We start from the raw sequence: 19848 nt of genomic DNA, 5'->3' as shown, positions 1-19848 counted from the left end.
ACCCCAATATGTGAGGGCAGTGAAGCAAAAAGGCATCAAGGGACACAACAAGGGACACTGCTCTGATGCTTGAAATAGCAACTTGATCTTCACAAATGAGCAGGGGATGATTTTGCAGTCCCAGTGGCAACAAGCACTATCGACTACAAATCGAGCTGCCATAGGAACCATGGCTAAGTTACATGCAGTGGGTAACCCAACCTACTTCCCCTGCCTGGGACAATCCTGTATCTTGAGCAGGCCAAAGCAGTAGAAGAAAAAGGCACGTGTTTCTAGGTTTGCAAAGAGGCAGTCCACACCCCTGGGGAATTTCCACTCAGCTGCTCGTCTGTTATCAGCTATCATGCACATCACTGATGCTCCTGCATAACCTCATAATTAACATTTCAAATCCAGAATATGACGAGACAAAGCGCCACCAGCTTCCTGGTCTTGTGATCACCCTGGGAAACTAGGGAGGGGGAAATTGCCAGGCCAAAAGCAAAGCAAAGCAAAACAAAACAAAACATGGCTTCTTGTACTTTCAACTTGGAAGCAATAAAGCTGTGGAATGCCACACCAGGGGGCTGAATAAACAGCAGTTAACTGCCTCTGCAACTTAAAAGCACAGTCCTACCCATATCTGCTCAGAAATAAGTCCTACGGGATTCATTTCGGATTGCCTATAGATAAGTGAGGTTAAGCTTGTGGCCGACTCTCTGTGGATTGCAAGAGGACATCCTATCGTTGGGCTAAAAACAAACAAGGGATGAGCATGTACTTCCGTTCCTCCCCACAACCTTGGGCCAAGAAAGGAACCATCATGTGAGCCTCAGAATTTGTTTTGAGTACCAGAACTGAACTGAACTCAAAGCCCTTCCAAGCAAAAATCCACGGCTGGCCACCCTCTCTTTCCCATCGCCTTATTTTACTTCATCTCACTAGTGTCATAGCTGTCAACTTTTCCCTTTGCTTGCGAAGAATCCTATTCGGAACAAGGGAATTTCCCTTTAAAAAAGGGGAAACGTTGACAGCTATGGCTAGTATAATTTGCAGGGAGAACAGTCCTTTTTTCCTTTCAAAACTACTTATTCTCCTTAGACACCACAGTATAAGAAAAAGAAATCACAGCCAAGCTATAAAATGCAAATCAAATAGCTGAAAACCATAAAAAACAACAGGAAATGGGACAAAAAACAAACAAACAAAAAAACCACAGGTGAGATTATTACACATTACAGCTGATAACAATTTGCCTTTGCCGGCACAACAAATAAACTGACATTAGCCTTTCATTAGAGAGTCAACCAAGGTCAATCAAATTGTTTTCTGCCAGGATGGTGGATGTCTCCCAGTATCAGATGTTGATGTACACAAAATTAAAAGGGTGCCCAGACTGCACTGTGGTTCATAGCATTTGATTTGCCTTTCGTGGTTCTTATATTATTGGTAACCTTTTCTAACGGGGCAATAATCCAGCATCTGTCATACCATTTATCAACAGAAATTTCATTATCCGCTTTCTAGTAATGTGAAATTGCGAGCTTAGCAGCCATTAACATAATATGAAAGTGATCTTTATTGGGCAGGACTTCATTAGGGAGGTCCATTTTCTTGCTGCCATTCTTAGAATATTTCCCAATCTCCTCCAGGCACCCATGTTTATCTGCTTCGAAGCACAAAGGGATCTGCCAGCAGATCTGGATCCACTTTCTGCCTTCCACTGACCAAAAGCAAGGCCTGAAAGGCAACAAGCTTTTCAGCAAACTTGGCAACAAACTTTTCAAATGTGGGCTAAGCAGCAGCCAGCAGATTCTGCCAGCCTGAGAGAAGTGGTTGTGCAAATCAGTCACTCTTACATCCTGACAGACAAACAGCCAAGGACACTTTGCTTACCTTTGGAGAAGAAAGTGCTGACCATGAAGCTGAAGGAGATGGATGCGATGGAGAAGACGGTCAAGAAGGTAAACACCAGAGTGGGGTCACTATTTGTGAGCACCGCTCCCTGTTTGCTCACCTGCAAAAATCAATACCCTGCGGTTAGTCCCATTATCTACTCAGAACTCAGCAGCAACATACAGACTAAAGAAACCTTGAAGATGGAAGGGAGAGTGTGCTGCCAACCCTGATGTGTGTGTAAGTTTCAGTGCCAGCTGGGAGATGCTCACCTTTACGCAGAAGAGGATGGTGACAAAGAAGTTGGAGACCAAGAGGAAGAGGAAGAACATGAGGAACCAGGCACTCCAGTGCAGCCAGTTACTGAGGCCCATCATTCGCATGTACTCCTGCGGATGCAAAAATTCAGCATAACCTCATGCAAGCCATTGGGTTCTTCTAACATTGACTCCTTCCCAACATTATTCATCCCTTGAATCCCATAGCCAGTTTCTCCCTTCCAAGGAGCACTTATGAACGTTTATAGTTCTTTTCAGCAGATAAGGGCAATCAGCAAACACTGGACACGTTCTTCTGCCCAAGTTTGTCTTTTCTAATCTTTCAAAACCAGCCGTACCCCTACAGTTCCATGCAAAAGATTGGTCAATATAAATTGCTCTTCAGTTTTCCTGCTCGCTGTAAGATCACTTACTGTTTCCAACACATATGCAAGCAAGAAGCGAGCAGCTACCTACCTTTTTATGCGAAATATGACTGCTTTAAATGTATAGTGCAGATGGGACCTCAATCTCTTTCCAAAAAATGGATGGAAGACAAGGGTGGTATCCAGCTAAGTCCTACTCAGAGTACACACACTGAAATTAATGAACATGACTAACTCAGGTCCAGTGGGTTTGCTCTGAGTAGGACCTAGCTAGAACCAACCCTATGATTCTTTGGGGATAAAAAATTCTGGGATTAGATTCCCAAAGTCAATAGGTGTTTGGTGCAACTGCAAATTCAGTTATATACACGGCAGATGCAGAAATCCACACAGACAGCCTTGCTGCCTAGCCTGGACTGTCAGAAGCACTTGTCACTGTATTACCTTCAGCTTCTTCTCTTTCTCATGCACCACAGAACGGACTATGTTGAGCGAGGTATAGGTGAAGCTCAGCATGAGCAGCAGGGGAAGCTGGTTCTGAATGGCCAGCACAAAGAGGTCGTTGACGTAGGGTGGGTAGGGAAAACGGCGAATGACCACCATGAACCTTTCCAGCAGACTTTCTGCAGAAGTGTTGGTGTGAGACTGCAGGATTGCCCTGTCCACAGCATGCTGCACTGCCAGGAAGCCTTCTCGGTAATATCCTAAGGAAGCAAGAGGAGGGGGTCAGAAAGGACATCACAGGAGTTGTCTGATACTGAGGCCACATTCACACCACAAATCACTATCATACCACTTTAAACAGTCATGGCTTTCCCCTCCAATCCCCCACCAAGAATTCTGGGAGCCACAACTTATTACGGGTGCTGAGAGTCCTTAGGAGACCCCAGAGTGGTTCTACAGCCAATCCCTCTTCACTGTGAAATCTGGGAACTGTAGGGACTCAAGTGAGGGGAATAGGGGTCTCTTAACATCTCTCATCACTGCTCGGTGGTGCAGTCACCTCAAGTGGCAGGCTGGGGACAGCCACAGGGGGCAAGTCCAGGCCCACAGGAAGGCACTGCTTGCTGCCTCCTGCACTACTCCTCCTACTCCTCCTCTTCCTCCCCTGCCTGTTCCTCTCCAGCCTCCTTTCTGCCCACCTCCAGGCCTGGATTAAAACAGCTGGAGGCCAAGGGCTAGGAGGTCTTAGAATCATAGAATCATAGAACCATAGAATCATAGAGTTGGAATAGACCACAAGGGCCATCGAGTCCAACCCCCTGCCAAGCAGGATCATGAGAAATAAAACCTAGTCCTCTTCTTTATCTGCTCAATGGAAGTAGAACGTTGCTGAATTTTCAGCATTGAATAAATTGTTTACACATTTATAACCTTTAATAATTTTACAGAAGTATGGAATTAATGAAGACATTCACACAGAACATTCATAGGGGAATCATACCTATATTATATTATAACATTTCACTATATACAAAGTCAGAACAGTTTCCTTCGAGCTCTTTTTGATGCAAACTTATCATTAAAATCAGGAAGATACAGTTTATCATTTTCTATGCAGTAGAATGCTTAGATCAGACAACCATTCTGTTTGCAACCATTAAATACAAGAACAATCTGAAGATTGCTTCCACATTTGGAAAAGTGGTCCAAATTTTCTCCTGGAATATTATTTGATATATATCTTGGTGGCTTTTCAGCATGAGCCTGTACAGGTGTACAGGTGTGAGTGCAAAAGTTCATCTTTGGATACTCTTGCACCAACATCTCAATGCCATTGTGAATCTGTTCCTTGGTTGCTTGCAGCTTCAACACCCATGACAGGGATAAATGAATTTACCCCAAACTTATCTCTTGGAGAAAGTTCATCTAAGACTATGGGTGCTGTCCCATCATTAGGTTACCCCCCCCATACTTTCTGCCTTCTTTTGACAGTTTTGTACTCTACATCTGGTACAGTAAATTTTGCTTGCTATTCAATCTCATCAAAATTTGCCAAATAAAGACTGGAAGAAATTCAAAGACTATCTGCAGAAATACTGTAAAATTAATGAATGTTAAAATGATGTTGGACTGAAAATAAGTGGTTTTGGTATTAAGGCTAATAAGAATATGTAAATATAGATAGTTATATGGATGAAAACTTATAGTTATAATAGGTTAAGAATATAGAGTAAAGATAAATGAAAGAGGGTAAGGATTTGCTGAAAGGACTTTGTAAACGGGAATACAAAAAGGGGAGGTGCGAGGAGGTCAAGGAAATAAGCAAACGAACCTAAAGATATTGAAAAATTGATTATTTCTTTTTTAAGATATTATTTCTTTTTTTTCTTTCCCCCCCTTCTTTTTCTACTTTTTTAAATGTCTGTTTTTCTTTTTGTATTTTTTATCACACTGTTTTTTCTTTTGTGTAAAATCTCAATAAATATTTTATTAAAAAAAACAAACAAAATTTGCCAAATAACTCCCTGAGGTATGTGCCTCCAAGTAATCTTGATATGCTTTGATTCACACTCTTCGAGTGTTGATGAGAGCATTTGACCACACTTGCTTGCTTAAGTATGTTAGCATAAGGTTCATATGATTTTTAGAGTTTGCACAAGATAAGCCTGATGCCAATCAATGAATCCAGTAGAAGCTGAAGCTGTAGCTAAGTTTTACTAGAGAAAAGTTTGCACACCAAATTTTCCCTGGTCTCCTTCAGTGACCTCAGGCACAGAAGGAGGGGAAGGAAGAGGCACCATTTTCTTTTTTGCCTCAAGCGGCAAAACATCTTGGGCTGGCCCTACCCATCATCCTAAACAAATTACAGTTCCCAGAATTCCAAGGCTGTTTAAAATGATATCATAGTGTTTGGGTCCTGCCTGATGGTTTCCCACAGGCATCTGGGAGAAGGGGGTGCTAGACTAGATAGGCCATTGGCTTGACCTAGCCAGCTCTAATTATGTTCTTATAATACAGAACTGCTCCATAAACAAATCAAAATGAACGCTCAATAAAAATGAGATATAATCTAATCCCTGCATAAACTTCGTGTAAGCAAATCTGGATGAGTGCTGAATAAACAGGTTACAGGGAGGTCAGCGCCTCTCAAAAAATGACCAGGCTCCCATGCCCTGTCTAATTAACTGACTTATTTTAACTGTGGGGCTATCTTCCTCCACTCCCTTCCTCTTGCCTTTGCTTCACATGTCTATTAACACTATAATCCTGCAGGCAAGATAGTGCAATTATTGTTAGTAATCAACAAGGAAGGCTAAGTTATAGTAGGATGTTCGGACTCTAACAAAATACGGGAATTTATTTAAAACAAGCAACAAGGATTCAGCCCAAACAAAGCCTGTAAATCAAGCAAATACATCTCACGTGGCAAACATTTGCATAACTTCTTGTGCCAGTTACTGAAGTTCAGTGTGGAATTACAGGCCTCTCCTAGCCGCTCCCACAGTTTATGGCCTATTAGTTCCAGCACTCTCTATGATCTCTACTCACCATTATAATTACATACTCAATCGCCAACCTAGTATTTTATTACAACAACAAAGTAATGTCTCACCATTTACATCACCTCAACAGTTTATACTATTGGTGGTATATAAATAATTCTGCAAATGCATACATACATGCGGACATGAGACTTAAAAGGTCACATCCACACCAATGCATTTAAAGCACATTTAAAGTGCATAGCTTCCCCCAAAGAATCCTGGGAACTGTAGTTTACCCACCCCAGGGCTGCAATTCCCAGCACCCTCAACAAACTACAGTTCCCAGGGTTCTTCTGGGGAAGCCTTGGGTGCTTTAAACGTATCATGTGACTGTGATCAAAAGCTGCAGTGTGCTCTCTGGGATCCTCAAACCTCATGGAAACCTAAATTCCTACAAGTTAGAATCACAGCTGAGATATTATCTGTAAAATCTTGAGCCACCTTGAGTCCATGCCAGGGGAAAGGGCAGGGTATAAATCAATATCACCACCACCATCACCTCTGTATTTTCTTTCCAAGCCCCCTATCCTCCTACCCCCATAAATTCCCTTCTATTGTTGAAACGACATATCCATGCAGTTTGCAGCTAGACCTAAGATGTGCATATTAGCCGCCAAATGTCATTGTGTCTTTGCATCAGAAGAATTTCACCAACACTGTTCCAATTAGGAGATGACTAACACGGAAGCATGCCAAGCCTAGGTGCCGGCAGTTCTGCCAACTCTCTGCAACTGCAGCCATTTGTTAAGCTGCTAATTAAATGCATTCCGCCGCTCACTCCTTCAGCGTAAGTGAGCCAAGGAGACAATGAAAGTGGGTTCGAGAGAGAGGCAGGCGATGCACACAGCTTGTCCTTTAAATGATAAACAAGTAGGCAGCTGGAAACGAGACCTCCTGCTTCTCACAGCCTGTGCTGGCCAGCGATGCCCTAGTTTTGTGCCGGTGCCTGCCACCAGAGGCTTCGTGGAGCAGCGTGGCTGTGTGTGTGCAATGCAGAGTGGGTCTGCTTTTAAGCAGTTTCTAGTTGCTTTGGAAAAAAACAGCCATTTATGGATTGTGTATTTACCCAAAAGCCTTGCTTGCCATCTGATGAGGGCAGCCCTCACCCACATCTATAACCACACAGTTCATTAACTTAACAGCACAATTTGTTCTAGGAAGATCATACATCAGCTATGACAGCTGAATGCAAATTCAATTTTTTTAAAAAGAGGAGGGCATCATATTTTTATCTTTCCTCCAAGGATCTCAGGGTGGCTGCGAGATTCTACTCACCTCCATTTTGTCTTCACAACCACAACAGCAAGGGTGGAGAACCGGTGACCTTCCAGGCATTTGTTGGACTACAGCCTCCCATCAGCCCTGACTGAGGGCTAAGGGAGCAGGAGTCCATCTACATTTGCAGGGCCACAGACTCCCCAGTGGTAGCTGGTGCCCATTGGGACTTGGTAGGGCAGGAGGCAAGGAGACTCACTCTGGGTGGAGTCAGAGTCAATGATAGGTGGAACCAACTCTAGTTTTGTCTCCATCCTCCTAGCTACTGAGCTCTACAAAGACTCTGGGCGCTCATCTCGCTTTATTGGCCGAGGGAGCCAGCGTACAGCTTCCGGGTCATGTGGCCAGCATGACTAAGCCGCTTCTGGCGAACCAGAGAAGCACAAGGAAACGTCGTTTACCGTCCCGCCGGAGCAGTACCTATTTATCTACTTGCACTTTGACGTGCTTTTGAACTGCTAGGTTGGCCAGAGCAGGGACCGAGCAACGGGAGCTCTCCCCGTCACAGGGATTCAAACCGCCGACCTTCTGATCAGCAAGTCCTAGGCTCTGTGGTTTAACCCACAGCGTCACCCACGTCCCAGTATTAGCATGCATGGTCCTAAATGGCCTCAGATGCAAGAACCTAAAGTAACACCATCTCCAATAAAAACTGCAGAACAGAATACATACTCACACAAAAAAACACCTGCCTGGTAGATCCCTTTGGGGAGGGACCATCGTTCATGTTACAGAACATGTCTTTGCACACAAAGACAAAGAACTTGTCTTTGCACACAAGACGTCCCAAGTTTCATACTTGCCATCTCCAGTTTAAAATGTACTAGGCAGCACAGAATATGAGAAGCCTCTGCCTGAGACTCTCCTGAGCTACTGCCAGTCAGGGGGAGGCTGTGCTACTCTATGGTGCTCAAAGAGTCTGACCTGGCCTAAGGCAGCTTCCTCTGTTCCTGTGCCCTGATGCCCATGTAGTTAACTTTCCCCATGAACTCCCGGCCCAGAGATTACTCACCTGGTGTCCCTCCATCGTGCAAGTTGGGTTCTCTGGGTCCTGGTAACTGGAACAGCGGGAAGAGGTAGCTGGTGTGCCAATCACGGTCCAGGTTAGGGTTCAGGCCTGTCTGCTCACTCCGAGGGGCATTCCTAGGGCTGTATTTGAAACGCAGTCGGTAACTCACCTGCAAGAGGAATTATAAATTTAAAAACCCACATAACAATATAGAAAAACGGGCAAAAGCCAATCTCCCAGCAAACAAATCAGAATGATTACTCATTACAGTGGAACCTTGGTTCCTGAATGGCTTAGTTGCCGAACAATCGGCTTCTGAACGCCACAAACCTGGAAGTAAGTGTTCCGGTTTTTGAACTTTTTCAGAAGCTGAACGTCTGACGCAGCTTCCATTTGAGTGCAGGAAGCTCCTGCAGCCAATCAGGAGCTGCGCCTTGGTTTTCAAATGGTTTCAGGAGTCGAACAGACTCCTGGGATGGATTAAGTTCGACAACCAAGGTACCACTGTAAAAAGCCAACATCATCTAACCTCCCTGCAACAAAGCAAAAAGAATGCTCACTATAACAGGCTGTCTGGAAGCACCTGCTAATTAACTGTGCATTATTAGCTGCCACTCACTGGCCAAGTTAAATTTTCCAAGATGGCTCCCAGCCCACTAAAGTCCCCCACCCCTGCTTCATCAACTTGAGGAACCCTGCCCGCGTAACTCCTTACCTGCAGTGGCAGGGGCTCTTGACTGTGAGCTAAGAGGTTTTCAAAGACAATGCCAGCCAGAACATTGCCAGAGCGGTTGTCAAACCTGATGTAGTCTTCAAAGGCTTTCTCAGAAGGGAAGCCTCGAACTGCAAGGAAAACGAAATACGCAATGAGTGTGCGAGGTGGGGGTGGGGAACAGGAGCGGCAAGGTGTTTCATTCAAGAAGTGGTGGCTGGTGTCTATGGGTTTTTGTAGGGAGGAAGGCAGAGAGTCCAACAGCTGGTGGAGCTAGATCCAGTGACAAGCAGAGCCAGCTAACTCCAGACTTTTCCCCACTGGGACTGGTTGAGCAGAAGGTAAGGAGCCCAACAGTAGACAGAGTCAAAGCCAAAGACTAAGAAAGAACGCCAAGGGGTGCCCCACTCCTGTGCTAAGCAGAGGCATTATGCTACAGAGGAGCAAACATTTGCACATGCAGACAACCTTGCCTAGTTCCTGACCTTTGGTATTGATTTCCAGTGCCTTCGCCACAGTCTCCACAATGCTCTTCACAGCCGTGTTGTTAGCAGGAACATAGGCCAGCTCCAAGTTGTATGGGTGCCAGTGAGGGGAGACAGGAAGCTGAGACACCGGAAGGCTGTGATAGGTGGTAGCATTCGGGTGGTCAACCGCCTGTACTCTGTGACGGAGGGCAATGAGGATGGCAGCAAACAACAATGGCAGGCAGATCTCTATGATCGTGACCAAAATCTGTCGCTTCTGCAAAACAAACCAGGTATATGTGTTTAGCTTGGCATGGAATCCTTTCCCCTGGGTGGGAAATACCTGCAAGTGTAGATCAGGTGTTGCTATCCATGCTGCACCCCCAGCAAGTTACTCTTTGCTGCTGCTAGAACTTAAGAATTGACATGCTGAACCATCAACGAGGGTCTGTCTGCTAGCAACCGACATGAGAACAGGCCTTCTCAGTGCTGGCTCCTTGCTTATGGAATGCTCTCTCCGGGGAGGCACATCTGACACCATTGTTGCCTATCTTTAGGTGCCAGGTCAAAATGTTTCTTTTATGCCAGGCCTTTGTTGTTGGCATTCGTCTTTAATTATCTATTGTGCCCTTCAGTGGGTGGGACGTTTTAGGCCTCCTTTTTATAAATTTGAATGTGTTTTTAGCTTTAAGTGTGTTTTAGTTCTATGTTGCTTTTACTGTATGTGCTATTTTGTTGTAAATCACTTTGAGTTACATTTTATTAAAAAAAAAGTGACTAAGTTCATTAAATTAAAAATATTAATAACGATAACGACGACACAACTTTCTGTTTCTGCAGTAAATTATTTGCCAACTTATTGAACTATTTCTAAAAAGCAATTCCAGGGCACTGAATTTTCATCTTGGCCATTTCTCTTTCATACCTGTAATCAAGTGAGATCAAGACCGTATCCAAGGGATCACCTCTAGATCAAGTCCAAAGAGCACTGCAGCATCTTTGGGACCAATAACCTTTTCAGACAATGGCCTCATTCAGCTTAATAAACTGAGACATGGGGATGACTTGCTCCTCTGCAAGCCATTTCGTGCCTCCTTTGAGCTAGCAAACAAAGCATAGAGAGCCAGTCTCTGCTCATTCGCCTTTACAGCAACTGCAGATAGAACTTGCCAAGGCATCTAGATCTTCACCCATGGAGAAGAGCTGCCAATCCAGTCGCAAATGCTGTAGACGTGCGATCAGGAGCGACCACAGCTTTTGCAATTGCCTTACATATGTATTACTACACTCTACATATATTACTACACTCTACACAAAACTTTGCAAGCAGATCAAGTTACATGGCAGATAAAAAGGAGGCCAAGAAATGGGGCTCTGGGGGTGGGGTTGGTTTGGATGAAAAAGGTGGGTGGAATGGGTGGATGTTTCGGAAAGACATTTATTCATTAAGTAAAGTACAGGCAGTTCCGCAATCTCCAAAACAAAAACAAACAAAAATGATAATGGTTAAGCAATGAATTGCCAAGGAAATTCATAAAGCATTTAAACCATTTGCCCATTCCTCCTCTTTGCTGGGTCTATCAATGTGCAGTGTACATAGGATTTCTTGTACCTATCAGAGTGGGCTAGGAATCCCATACATTCACATAACTTGCTGGGATCAAGCGGAACCTTTTCTTCTGCAGTCATAATGCAATTCTCTCACCTGTGGCTTGAATCAGGATAAATCACACGGACACACTATTTGAGCCAGTTACCTAACCAATGTCAGGATGTCAGTGTATTGTGGGATTGGTGCATGAAGCATTCTCCCCCCTCCCCTTGCAGCATCCACATGGCACTGACAGCATCAAAATGCCACCCTGTAGAACCCCCCCCCAATGAATCAGAATTTACCCTTTCCATGCAAAATCCAGTAAGTTCAAGAAACTTGTTTGCCAGTAACTTGTTTGCAATAGGTGAATGACTTGTTTGAAGTATTAAACTCTTGCCTGGAGGTGCCTTCTGTGAATGGTCATTGCTTATTATGTAATTGTTACTGTCGAACTTCAATCTTAATAATCTGGATTGTTGGTACTCTAGGGTTTGGCAAATTGCCTTCCTTGACAAGAGCGCTCATAAACTAAAAGTATCTAAATGGCAGAACTCAAATGAACCTCCCACCACCCCATATGGCATGACGTAATTTCTTATACAAAAACTGAGGCACATACTCACTCGGTAACACTAATATATATAAAATGTCTGGCTCATCTATGACTTTATAGAACCTTTATTCTCAATAATGGAATTCACAGGTGGATTGATTTTTACATATCTTTATTATTTGTGAAGGGAATATTTGTATGAGTTAATATTTTATTATCCCTTTGGAGATATCCCTTTGTACTTTTGCCCTTCCTGGTTTTGACACTTTATGGTTGACATTTCTCTCCCTCTCCCAAGCATGTGTATTTATACTAGCAACACAGGAAAATGCTTCATGCATTGGGTAATTTAAGCTATTCTCCACTAATTTTGTTAAATGTGCCACAATATTGTTGTTTAAACCAGTGGCTCCCAAACTTTTTCCCCCGCTTGAAAATTCCTGAGGGTCTTGATGGAACAAGGAATAATTTTTCTGCCTGTTGTAGCAACTGTAATGCATTGTGCTAGATGCTGTATGATTTTAATTTTAATTTTAATTGCATTTTTATGGATGCCACTTGAATAAAGCCTATGGTTTGAGAAGCCTTGGTTTATGCTACCTTTGTTTCATATGCAGTGTACAATCATCGTTGGGAGGAAGTCACAGCTCTGGAGTGGAGCACATGCTTTGAGGCAGAAGGCTCCATGTCCCATCCTGAGCACCTCCACTGAAAAGGATTTCAAGCAGCAGAGCTTGGAAAGGTTGCACACAACCCTTCAGAAGCTTTGCCAGTCCCCTGGTCAAGGGGGATTGATGGTCAAGATGGACTTGGTATAAAACCAGCCTTCTATGCAAACTGACCTCTGATACAGTGCAGATGAGACAGATGAGTTGTGCAACTAACACAGTGATACGCAATTGTAGGCCACCACCTTACGACCTAGTGGGTTCTTTGATTCACAATGGAAGATCCATTTACACCTGACAGGTGCAATAAAAGAGAGACTAAAGGAGATTAACCTTGGCAAGGGATCATAGGATTAGTCCATGCCCAAAATCTCAAGTAAGCATCTTTCAATCCAGCCCGCAGGGACGTATCAACGTTTAATACAAAGCAAAACAAACACACCTTAGTTAGATACGTTTGCATTGCCCAAGTCTTGTATGAGCTACACAGGAATAAACACCTTCCTTCCCAACTGTTCGCATTGGTTATTTGCTTTGCTTTGCTTTGCTCTTGAAATAACGCTTTGTTGAAATTTTATTATTTCATTTATCGCTAGATCAAGATGGCGAACAATTCCCAAAGTGGTTTAACAGTCAATCTCTCTTCCCAAGGAACTCTGGAAACTGTAGCACTATGAGGGGAATAGGGGTCTCCTAACAACTCTCAGCAGCCTTAACAAACTACACTTCCCAGGAAGCAACAACTACTTAAAGTGGTATGTCACAGCTTTAAATATATGTACTGTATAGTGCAGATGGGGCCTTAAAGCGAGGTACATTGGCAGCAAGAATGCAGAGGTCTGACCTCCACATCTCTGTTCTCCATTTCCACCCTCTTGCCCATGTTGTACGACTCTCTGTAATCTTACCTGCAAGATGTAATTCTTCCAGAGAAGAAGCCCAAACTGCCGTAGCAGAACCATCTTTCACTTCGGAAGGGAGGAGCCACAAGCTTCCAGGACTCTGAGGAAGAAAATGGTTTGAGCTTTCAGTTAATCATGCAAAGCAAATTCACAACCAGACAGTCATCTTATAGAAAGACCTACTCCAAGAAGTGTTCTGCTGTCTCCTGTGTTGGAAGAAATGGGCAAAATTACAAAACAAAGAGTTGCATGTCTCAAGAAGAGCCTAGGATTAGAGCTGGAAAATACTCTAGATACTACACTTGATCTTAGCCAAAAGAGCTGGAAAATATTCTAGAAGCCATTTAGCTCAAACTGTCATCACCTTGGCTACTGGAAGATTCAGGAGAGATAAAAGGAAGTACTCTCTTCACATATAGTGCGCAATAAACCTATGGAACTCACACCCACAGGAGGAGGCGACGGCCAGCAATTCGGATGTCTTTAAAGGAGGATTGGACTAATTTATGGAGAGTAAGGCTACGAATGGCTACTAGCCAGGATGACTATGTTCTACCTCCACTGTCAGAGGTGGCATGAGAGAATAGCCCCTGCTAACTTCAGCATGAAAGCCCTGAACAATAGACTTGGGTGTAGATTCATAGGAATCCCGGCAGCAAAACTGATGCAACAAAATAGCCTGCTTTAATAGGACGTAAGGCAAGGCAAGTCTGAACTCGCCCTGCATTCAGGAGCTGGCCGGAATCAGATATCAGTAAATTCCCTTTTGGAGATAGATGTTTCCTAATTCAGACAAGGACTGAGAGAGAAGATGAGAAACAGAACCTGCAACAAAATGCTGCAGTTTAGATCACACACATCATATGGGGACTTCCAGCGAGGAAAAATGGCGGGCACCACAGCAGCGAGCAGCTCCTGAAGCCAGCCAGAGCCAACTGCGCTACCAGGCTGGCTCTGGGCTGCTGAGGCTGCCACTGTCACGTTTCCCAGGGACAGATTTGCAAATCCGGGGGCGTCTGGTAACCCTACACTAAACATGCTGTGACTTCATTGGGTTGGGCTGTTCTTTGCTGGGAGTGGGGGTATGTGTGTGTGTGAGAGAGACACCCACCCCTTCAGGGTTTTTCCCCCCTAAAGGATCATTGTTTTTTCCCCCTAAAGGATCGTTCTATCATATGTGGTGGGAGTGTAAAAAGGTGAAATGCTTCTGGGAGATGATATATAATGAGCTGAAAAAAATGCTGAAATATACATTTATAAAGAAACCAGAAGCATTTCTTTTGGGTATTGTTGGAAATGAGATAAATAGAAAAGACTGTAAGCTTTTTTTATACGCGGTAACTGCAGCAAGAATATTACTGGCCCAAAAATGGAAGCAAGAAGAATTACCAACGTTGGAAGAATGGAGGATGAAATTAATGGACTATGCAGAATTGGATAAGCTAACAGGAAGGATCCGAAACCGGCGGGACCAGAGGTTCACCAAAGACTGGACTAAATTTATAGAGTATTTGAAAAGTATTTGTGATGATCAAACTATGTTTGTAGGTTTACAAGAAGTTCTGTGAGGAGTAATTTAAGAAATATTGTAAAAATGGAAAGAGAGAGATGATCTGTTAAGAAATATAAAGGCAATATTATGTTAAGAATTGCAGGAGATGTGATTATGACGGAGGATTATCAGAGGAGCTGAAGGAAGTCTAAATAAGAATATGTGTGTAATAATTTGTGTGGTGTGTTTTTAAAATTTTGTAAGCTAAAAACTAATAAAAAAAATTATAAAAAAAGGATTTTGTGCTTCTGTAAACTTCTGAAATTTGCTGAACATCTTCCTTCTGTCTGGGTGGTGTCATTTTGGCTACATTAGGATCAGTGCCAGCAGAATGAGCTTGTTACGAGTTATGTACGATATTTAATCTCTGGAACTTAAAACATTACACCAGTCCTCCATGACAAGGAATGCTTCTCTTCCAGAAAGCGAAGCAGAGAAGAACTCTTCGGTCACATTCGCACTATGCATTCAAATCACTATGATATCCCTTTGATGGTCATGGCTTCCTACAAAGAACTCTGGGACCTGCCGTTTGTTAACAGGGGTGGGGCTAAGTTGTTAGGAGACCCCCTATTCTCCATCAGAGAGCTACAGTTCCCAGAGTTCCCTGGGAAGAAGGACTGATCATTAAACCACTATATTAGGAAACACTGTTTCCCAAAAGTATGTATTTAACTTCTCCTACTGAAGGGGCTCTTCCCTAGGCTGCAGATTTAGGGTTGGAAGGTACTGGTGAAAGCACTCTTGGGTCTCAAGCTATTTGGGGCTTTGTACGCTAGTACTGAAGACGCAGGTGGCGCTGTGGGTAAAACCTCAGTGCCTAGGGCTTGCTGATCGCATGGTCGGCGGTTCGAATCCCCGCGGCGGGGTGAGCTCCTGTCTTTCGGTCCCAGCTCCTGCCCACCTAGCAGTTCGAAAGCACCCCTAAGTGCAAGCAGATAAATAGGTACCGCTTTATAGCGGGAAGGTAAACGGCGTTTCTGTGTGCTGCGCTGGTGCTGGCTCGCGAGAGCAGCTTCGTCACGCTGGCCACGTGACCTGGAAGTGTCTCCGGACAGCGCTGGCCCCCGGCCTCTTAAGTGAGACGGGTGCACAACCCTAGAGTCGGACACGACTGGCCTATACAGGCAGGGGTACCTTTTTACGCTAGTACTAACACCTTGAATTGGACCTAGTAGCTCAAAAGCAGTAGGAGCAATAGTACAATGAAAGGCGGTGCTATGATCTCCATTTGCTGCACAGTGCAGTACTGTAACTTGGAAATCGCATTCTGCAGTATCTCCAACTTCTAGAATATCATCCAGGGAAGTCCCATGAAGAGTGCATTACAGTACCTGAGAAATTATTAGAGAATGAATCTCTGAGGCTAAATGCTCTCAGTCCAAGAAAGGTTGCAGCTGGTGAACCAGGCAGAACAGGGCAATGTAGGGAAATCTATAAGTCTGAGAACTTCTGATCTGGGATGCTGTCTAAAAGGCTGCACTCAAAAGGTCAAGGGGAAGGGAGACATTCAGTCCAGTCATTCCAGATGCTACATTGATCAGGATCAAAGCACACCATACATTCATCCCACCACAGAATACATTTGTACCATTTTTTATTTTGCATGTGTCTGTGTCTTCTATATTTATTGAAAAGGGAAATAAAGTGGAATTCTATTACCATGGGCTTTGATTTAAGCACAGGCTCCTTTCTTCTGTACTGTGCAGGCAAAATGAAAAACACTTTACAGAACCAATAATAAGAGGACGTATAAACTCCAACGGCCTGAGAGACAGACGGCACAAAGCTCCACAAAACGCATCTTTCCACAACTAGACTCCATGTCTGGAGGCAACAACAAACAGCCATCAAAGGTAAAGGTCAGCAACAGTTTCAAAAATAAATAACAAGAGACCCAACAGATGAAAACATCTCGCTCCCTAAAAAGGTACCTGAAGCAAGGAAATCTCTTGTGGGCCCCAAAGCCACATCACGGAGTGTGTAGGAACTATACGTTGTAGACCACAATGATATATTTTTATGATACAGAGGTATATAAATATTATTTTACAAATTACATACTGGCATTGGCCCATGTGTTGCTACATCCTCAGCCTGCCTACTAGTGGCCAGCTCATCTAACACCAGCATCACAGGGGGAAAGAGTTGCAGCTCAGTGACAGAGCCTCCGCCTTGCATGCACAAGGTCCCAGGTTCAATCCCCAGCATCTCCAGGTAGGATTGGGAGAATGTCTCCTGCCTGCACCCCAGTAGAGATGCTGCCAGTCAGTGCACACAACACTGAGTTGATGGACCAATTGTCTGACTCAGTATAAGGCAGCTTCCTATGATCCTATGCACTACAATAACCCAAGTATTATTTTGAATTCTTAATTATCTGTTGTAAGAAGAAAAGAAACCTCCTACGCCTTTCCATAACAACAGAAACCGCCCTCTTGTCTTTCAAGTCAGCTTAGGGCAGCTTACTGAAGAGGGAAGAAACACAATAGGCTAAGAACTTCCTTCTGAGTGAGAGGAGACAGCCCAGGGCTTGGGCAGAATAGGCTCCAAACAACATCTCTATCTTCACCTGTGTAGTGTCCTGCAGACCAGAAAATGCTCTTTGCAACACCTAGAACATTATACCTCGGGTTACAGGTGCTTCAGGTTACAGACACTTCAGGTTACAGACTGCTAACCCAGAAATAGTACCTTGGGTTAAGAACTTTGCTTCAGGATGGGAACAGAAATTGTGCGGTGGCGGCACAGCGGCAGCAGGAGGGCCCATTAGTGGTACCTCAGGTTAAGAACAGTTTCAGGTTAAGAACGGACCTCCGGAATGAATTAAGTTCTTAACCTGAGGTACTACTGTAAAATGCTTTGCGGCAGGAAGTTCTCAGGTGGTGTATAGTGGTGTAGGAAGGGGGGTGCGGTGGGTGCGAGCCGCCCTGGGTGTCACCACCCTGAAGGGGGTGACAAAATGGCTATGGGCTATGTAACACAGTGGCTTGGGCACCTGCAGGCTCCATGCTGCCCCAAACAGCAGCGTGGGGCTTGCATCTGCCCACTGCCTCTCCCTCAGCCACCCTACAGCTGGGGGGGGGGTGACGAAGCTCGATGCAGCGCGCCCTGCCCCAGTGCACCCTGCTCAATGGGTGGCTTGTCCCGCCCCTGGGTAGAAGGTGCACACGATGCTCCGGGTGCCTGAGCGGCTAGCTACGCCGCTGGTGCTGGTTGTACCGATTTAGCAACACACTCAGGACTCGTGGTCTGTGACAGGCCCCTTGGTGACAGGAACAAAGGAAGCTGCATTGGCCCACCTCCAGTGCTGTCTGTTCTAGAAGCAGCCATTACCCCCTACCTGTTCTGGGATCTTTGGCCTGCAAAGCAGCGTCTGCTGCCACTGGGCTAAAGGTCACTTCCAGACAACCTGTTTAATGAGCAGGCATCCCAATTTGCTTGTAAGGAGAGCAGATGATGTTGCATCAAGCAAGTCTTATCCCTGTCTAGTACATCTCCCCATCATTTTCCTTTTTGCACAAAATCCAGTCTTTTAGACGAGCAGGGTTCTTTCACAAGAGCTCCATACAGTGGTACCTCGGGTTACATACGCTTCAGGTTACATACGCTTCAGGTTACATACGCTTCGGGTTACAGACTCCACTAACCCAGAAATATTACCTCGGGTTAAGAACTTTGCTTCAGGATGAGAACAGAAATCGGGCTCCAGCGGCACGGTGGCAGCAGGAGGCCCCATTAGCTAAAGTGGTGCTTCAGGTTAAGAACGGTTTCAGGTTAAAAACAGACCTCCGGAACGAATTAAGTACTTAACCCGAGGTACCACTGTATTTGTTTTAAGTGTGCGGTTTGAGAGTACATTCATACCAAACTTCTAAAGCACTATGAGTCAACTTTAAACTGTCATGGCTCCCCCTAAAGAATTATGGGAGCTGTAGTTTATTAAGGGTGCTGAGAGTTGTTGGGGAATCCCTATGCCCCTCCTGGAGCTCCAGTTTCCAGAGTGGTTTAACAACCAATTGAATTATAGCTCTGGGAGTGAAGTGTGGCCTAGCAACTTTCAGCGCCCTTAACAAACTACGGCTCCCAGAATTCTTTAGGGGAAGCCATGACTGTTTAAAGACATATGATAGTGCTTTAAATGCATGATGTGACCTGAATTTGCCAGGATAGGATTGAATTCCAACCCAAAACTGTGAGAATCTGGTAGAGCCCAGTAGTCTAATTCCTTGCTGATCTTCACTCATCCAAACAGTACATACTGGAGAATTAGCAGAGTCTGCACAGAATGGGTAGAATTTCAATGCAAATAACTTACCCAGATAGTTCTTGCATCTGCAAGGTTAGTGCTAAATAGCATAATAAGCAACAAGAGGCTGTTTGAACAAAGTCCAACATTTATCTTATTATTTATGCTGCCTGGGTCAGCTCAGCTGAGAACAGCTAAAGTGCTACTTCCTAGCAATACGAAATTTGGAAAGGCAGCACCAGTCAGGATCCCTTTGAAAGTGCACCTTTCCGGAGTGGTGGGACAGATAACAGATCCCGGGTGAAAGGCAGAACACAGTTTTTAGAATGGCAAGGGCTCAAGCAAAGCCATGTGCGCTGGCAATACCTGTGCAACTAACTGGTCTAAATTGGACCAGATGTCTACAAAGCAGAGTACTTTGAACCCTAGCCCAGAAGCCTGTGACATTGTGTTGCAATTAAGCAAGGCTAAATAATGTACTGTAATCATGCAATGCAATTTTGTCTTACCAGACCGCAAATCTGCAGCATGGATGTAACACCCGCTCAGGTGACACATATTGCCAATAAGAGCAATATTACAAAAGGTTTAAGGGAAGAGCCACTGAGGGATGAAAACCTGGTTGAAGTAACACCAATGGGAAAAGCTCTGTGGTAACAGCAGCCTTTAAAACTTTGCATCTGCTCAGCAGTATTTTATCTATTATTTTGAAGTTCGACTATACTTTCAAAATGACTGTGCGGTGGAGCAGGAGACTGGGATAAACGAAACAGGTAATGTTTAGCACCCATGCACTACATTTGCCAGCACTGACAGGTTGCAAAGTTTTTAATTTTGATTGTTTCTCATTTTTAATACCAG

General features: G+C 44.4%; 1 protein-coding gene across 3 annotated transcripts in view; it reads right to left on the bottom strand.

The window, feature by feature from the left end:
• Positions 1-19848, bottom strand: part of ABCA3 (ATP binding cassette subfamily A member 3) — a 76131-nt gene that overhangs the window by 39272 nt on the left and 17011 nt on the right. For all 3 annotated transcript variants that reach the window (XR_014518833.1, XM_083473600.1, XM_083473601.1), the window contains exons 2-8: positions 13193-13286; positions 9488-9746; positions 9006-9133; positions 8294-8459; positions 2963-3222; positions 2148-2264; positions 1876-1996 (exon numbers count right to left, since the gene is read on the bottom strand). Coding sequence is in view for 2 of the 3 variants with exons in the window: in XM_083473600.1 (XP_083329726.1) it covers positions 1876-1996; positions 2148-2264; positions 2963-3222; positions 8294-8459; positions 9006-9133; positions 9488-9746; positions 13193-13246 (1105 nt within the window). In the remaining variant the exon portion in view is untranslated. The remainder of the gene's footprint in view (positions 1-1875; positions 1997-2147; positions 2265-2962; positions 3223-8293; positions 8460-9005; positions 9134-9487; positions 9747-13192; positions 13287-19848) is intronic.

The sequence above is a fragment of the Podarcis liolepis genome (assembly GCF_965112155.1).
Source record: "Podarcis liolepis genome assembly, chromosome: 14".
Classification (NCBI taxonomy): Eukaryota; Metazoa; Chordata; class Lepidosauria; order Squamata; family Lacertidae; genus Podarcis; species Podarcis liolepis.
This window is presented reverse-complemented; position numbering and strand designations above follow the sequence as displayed.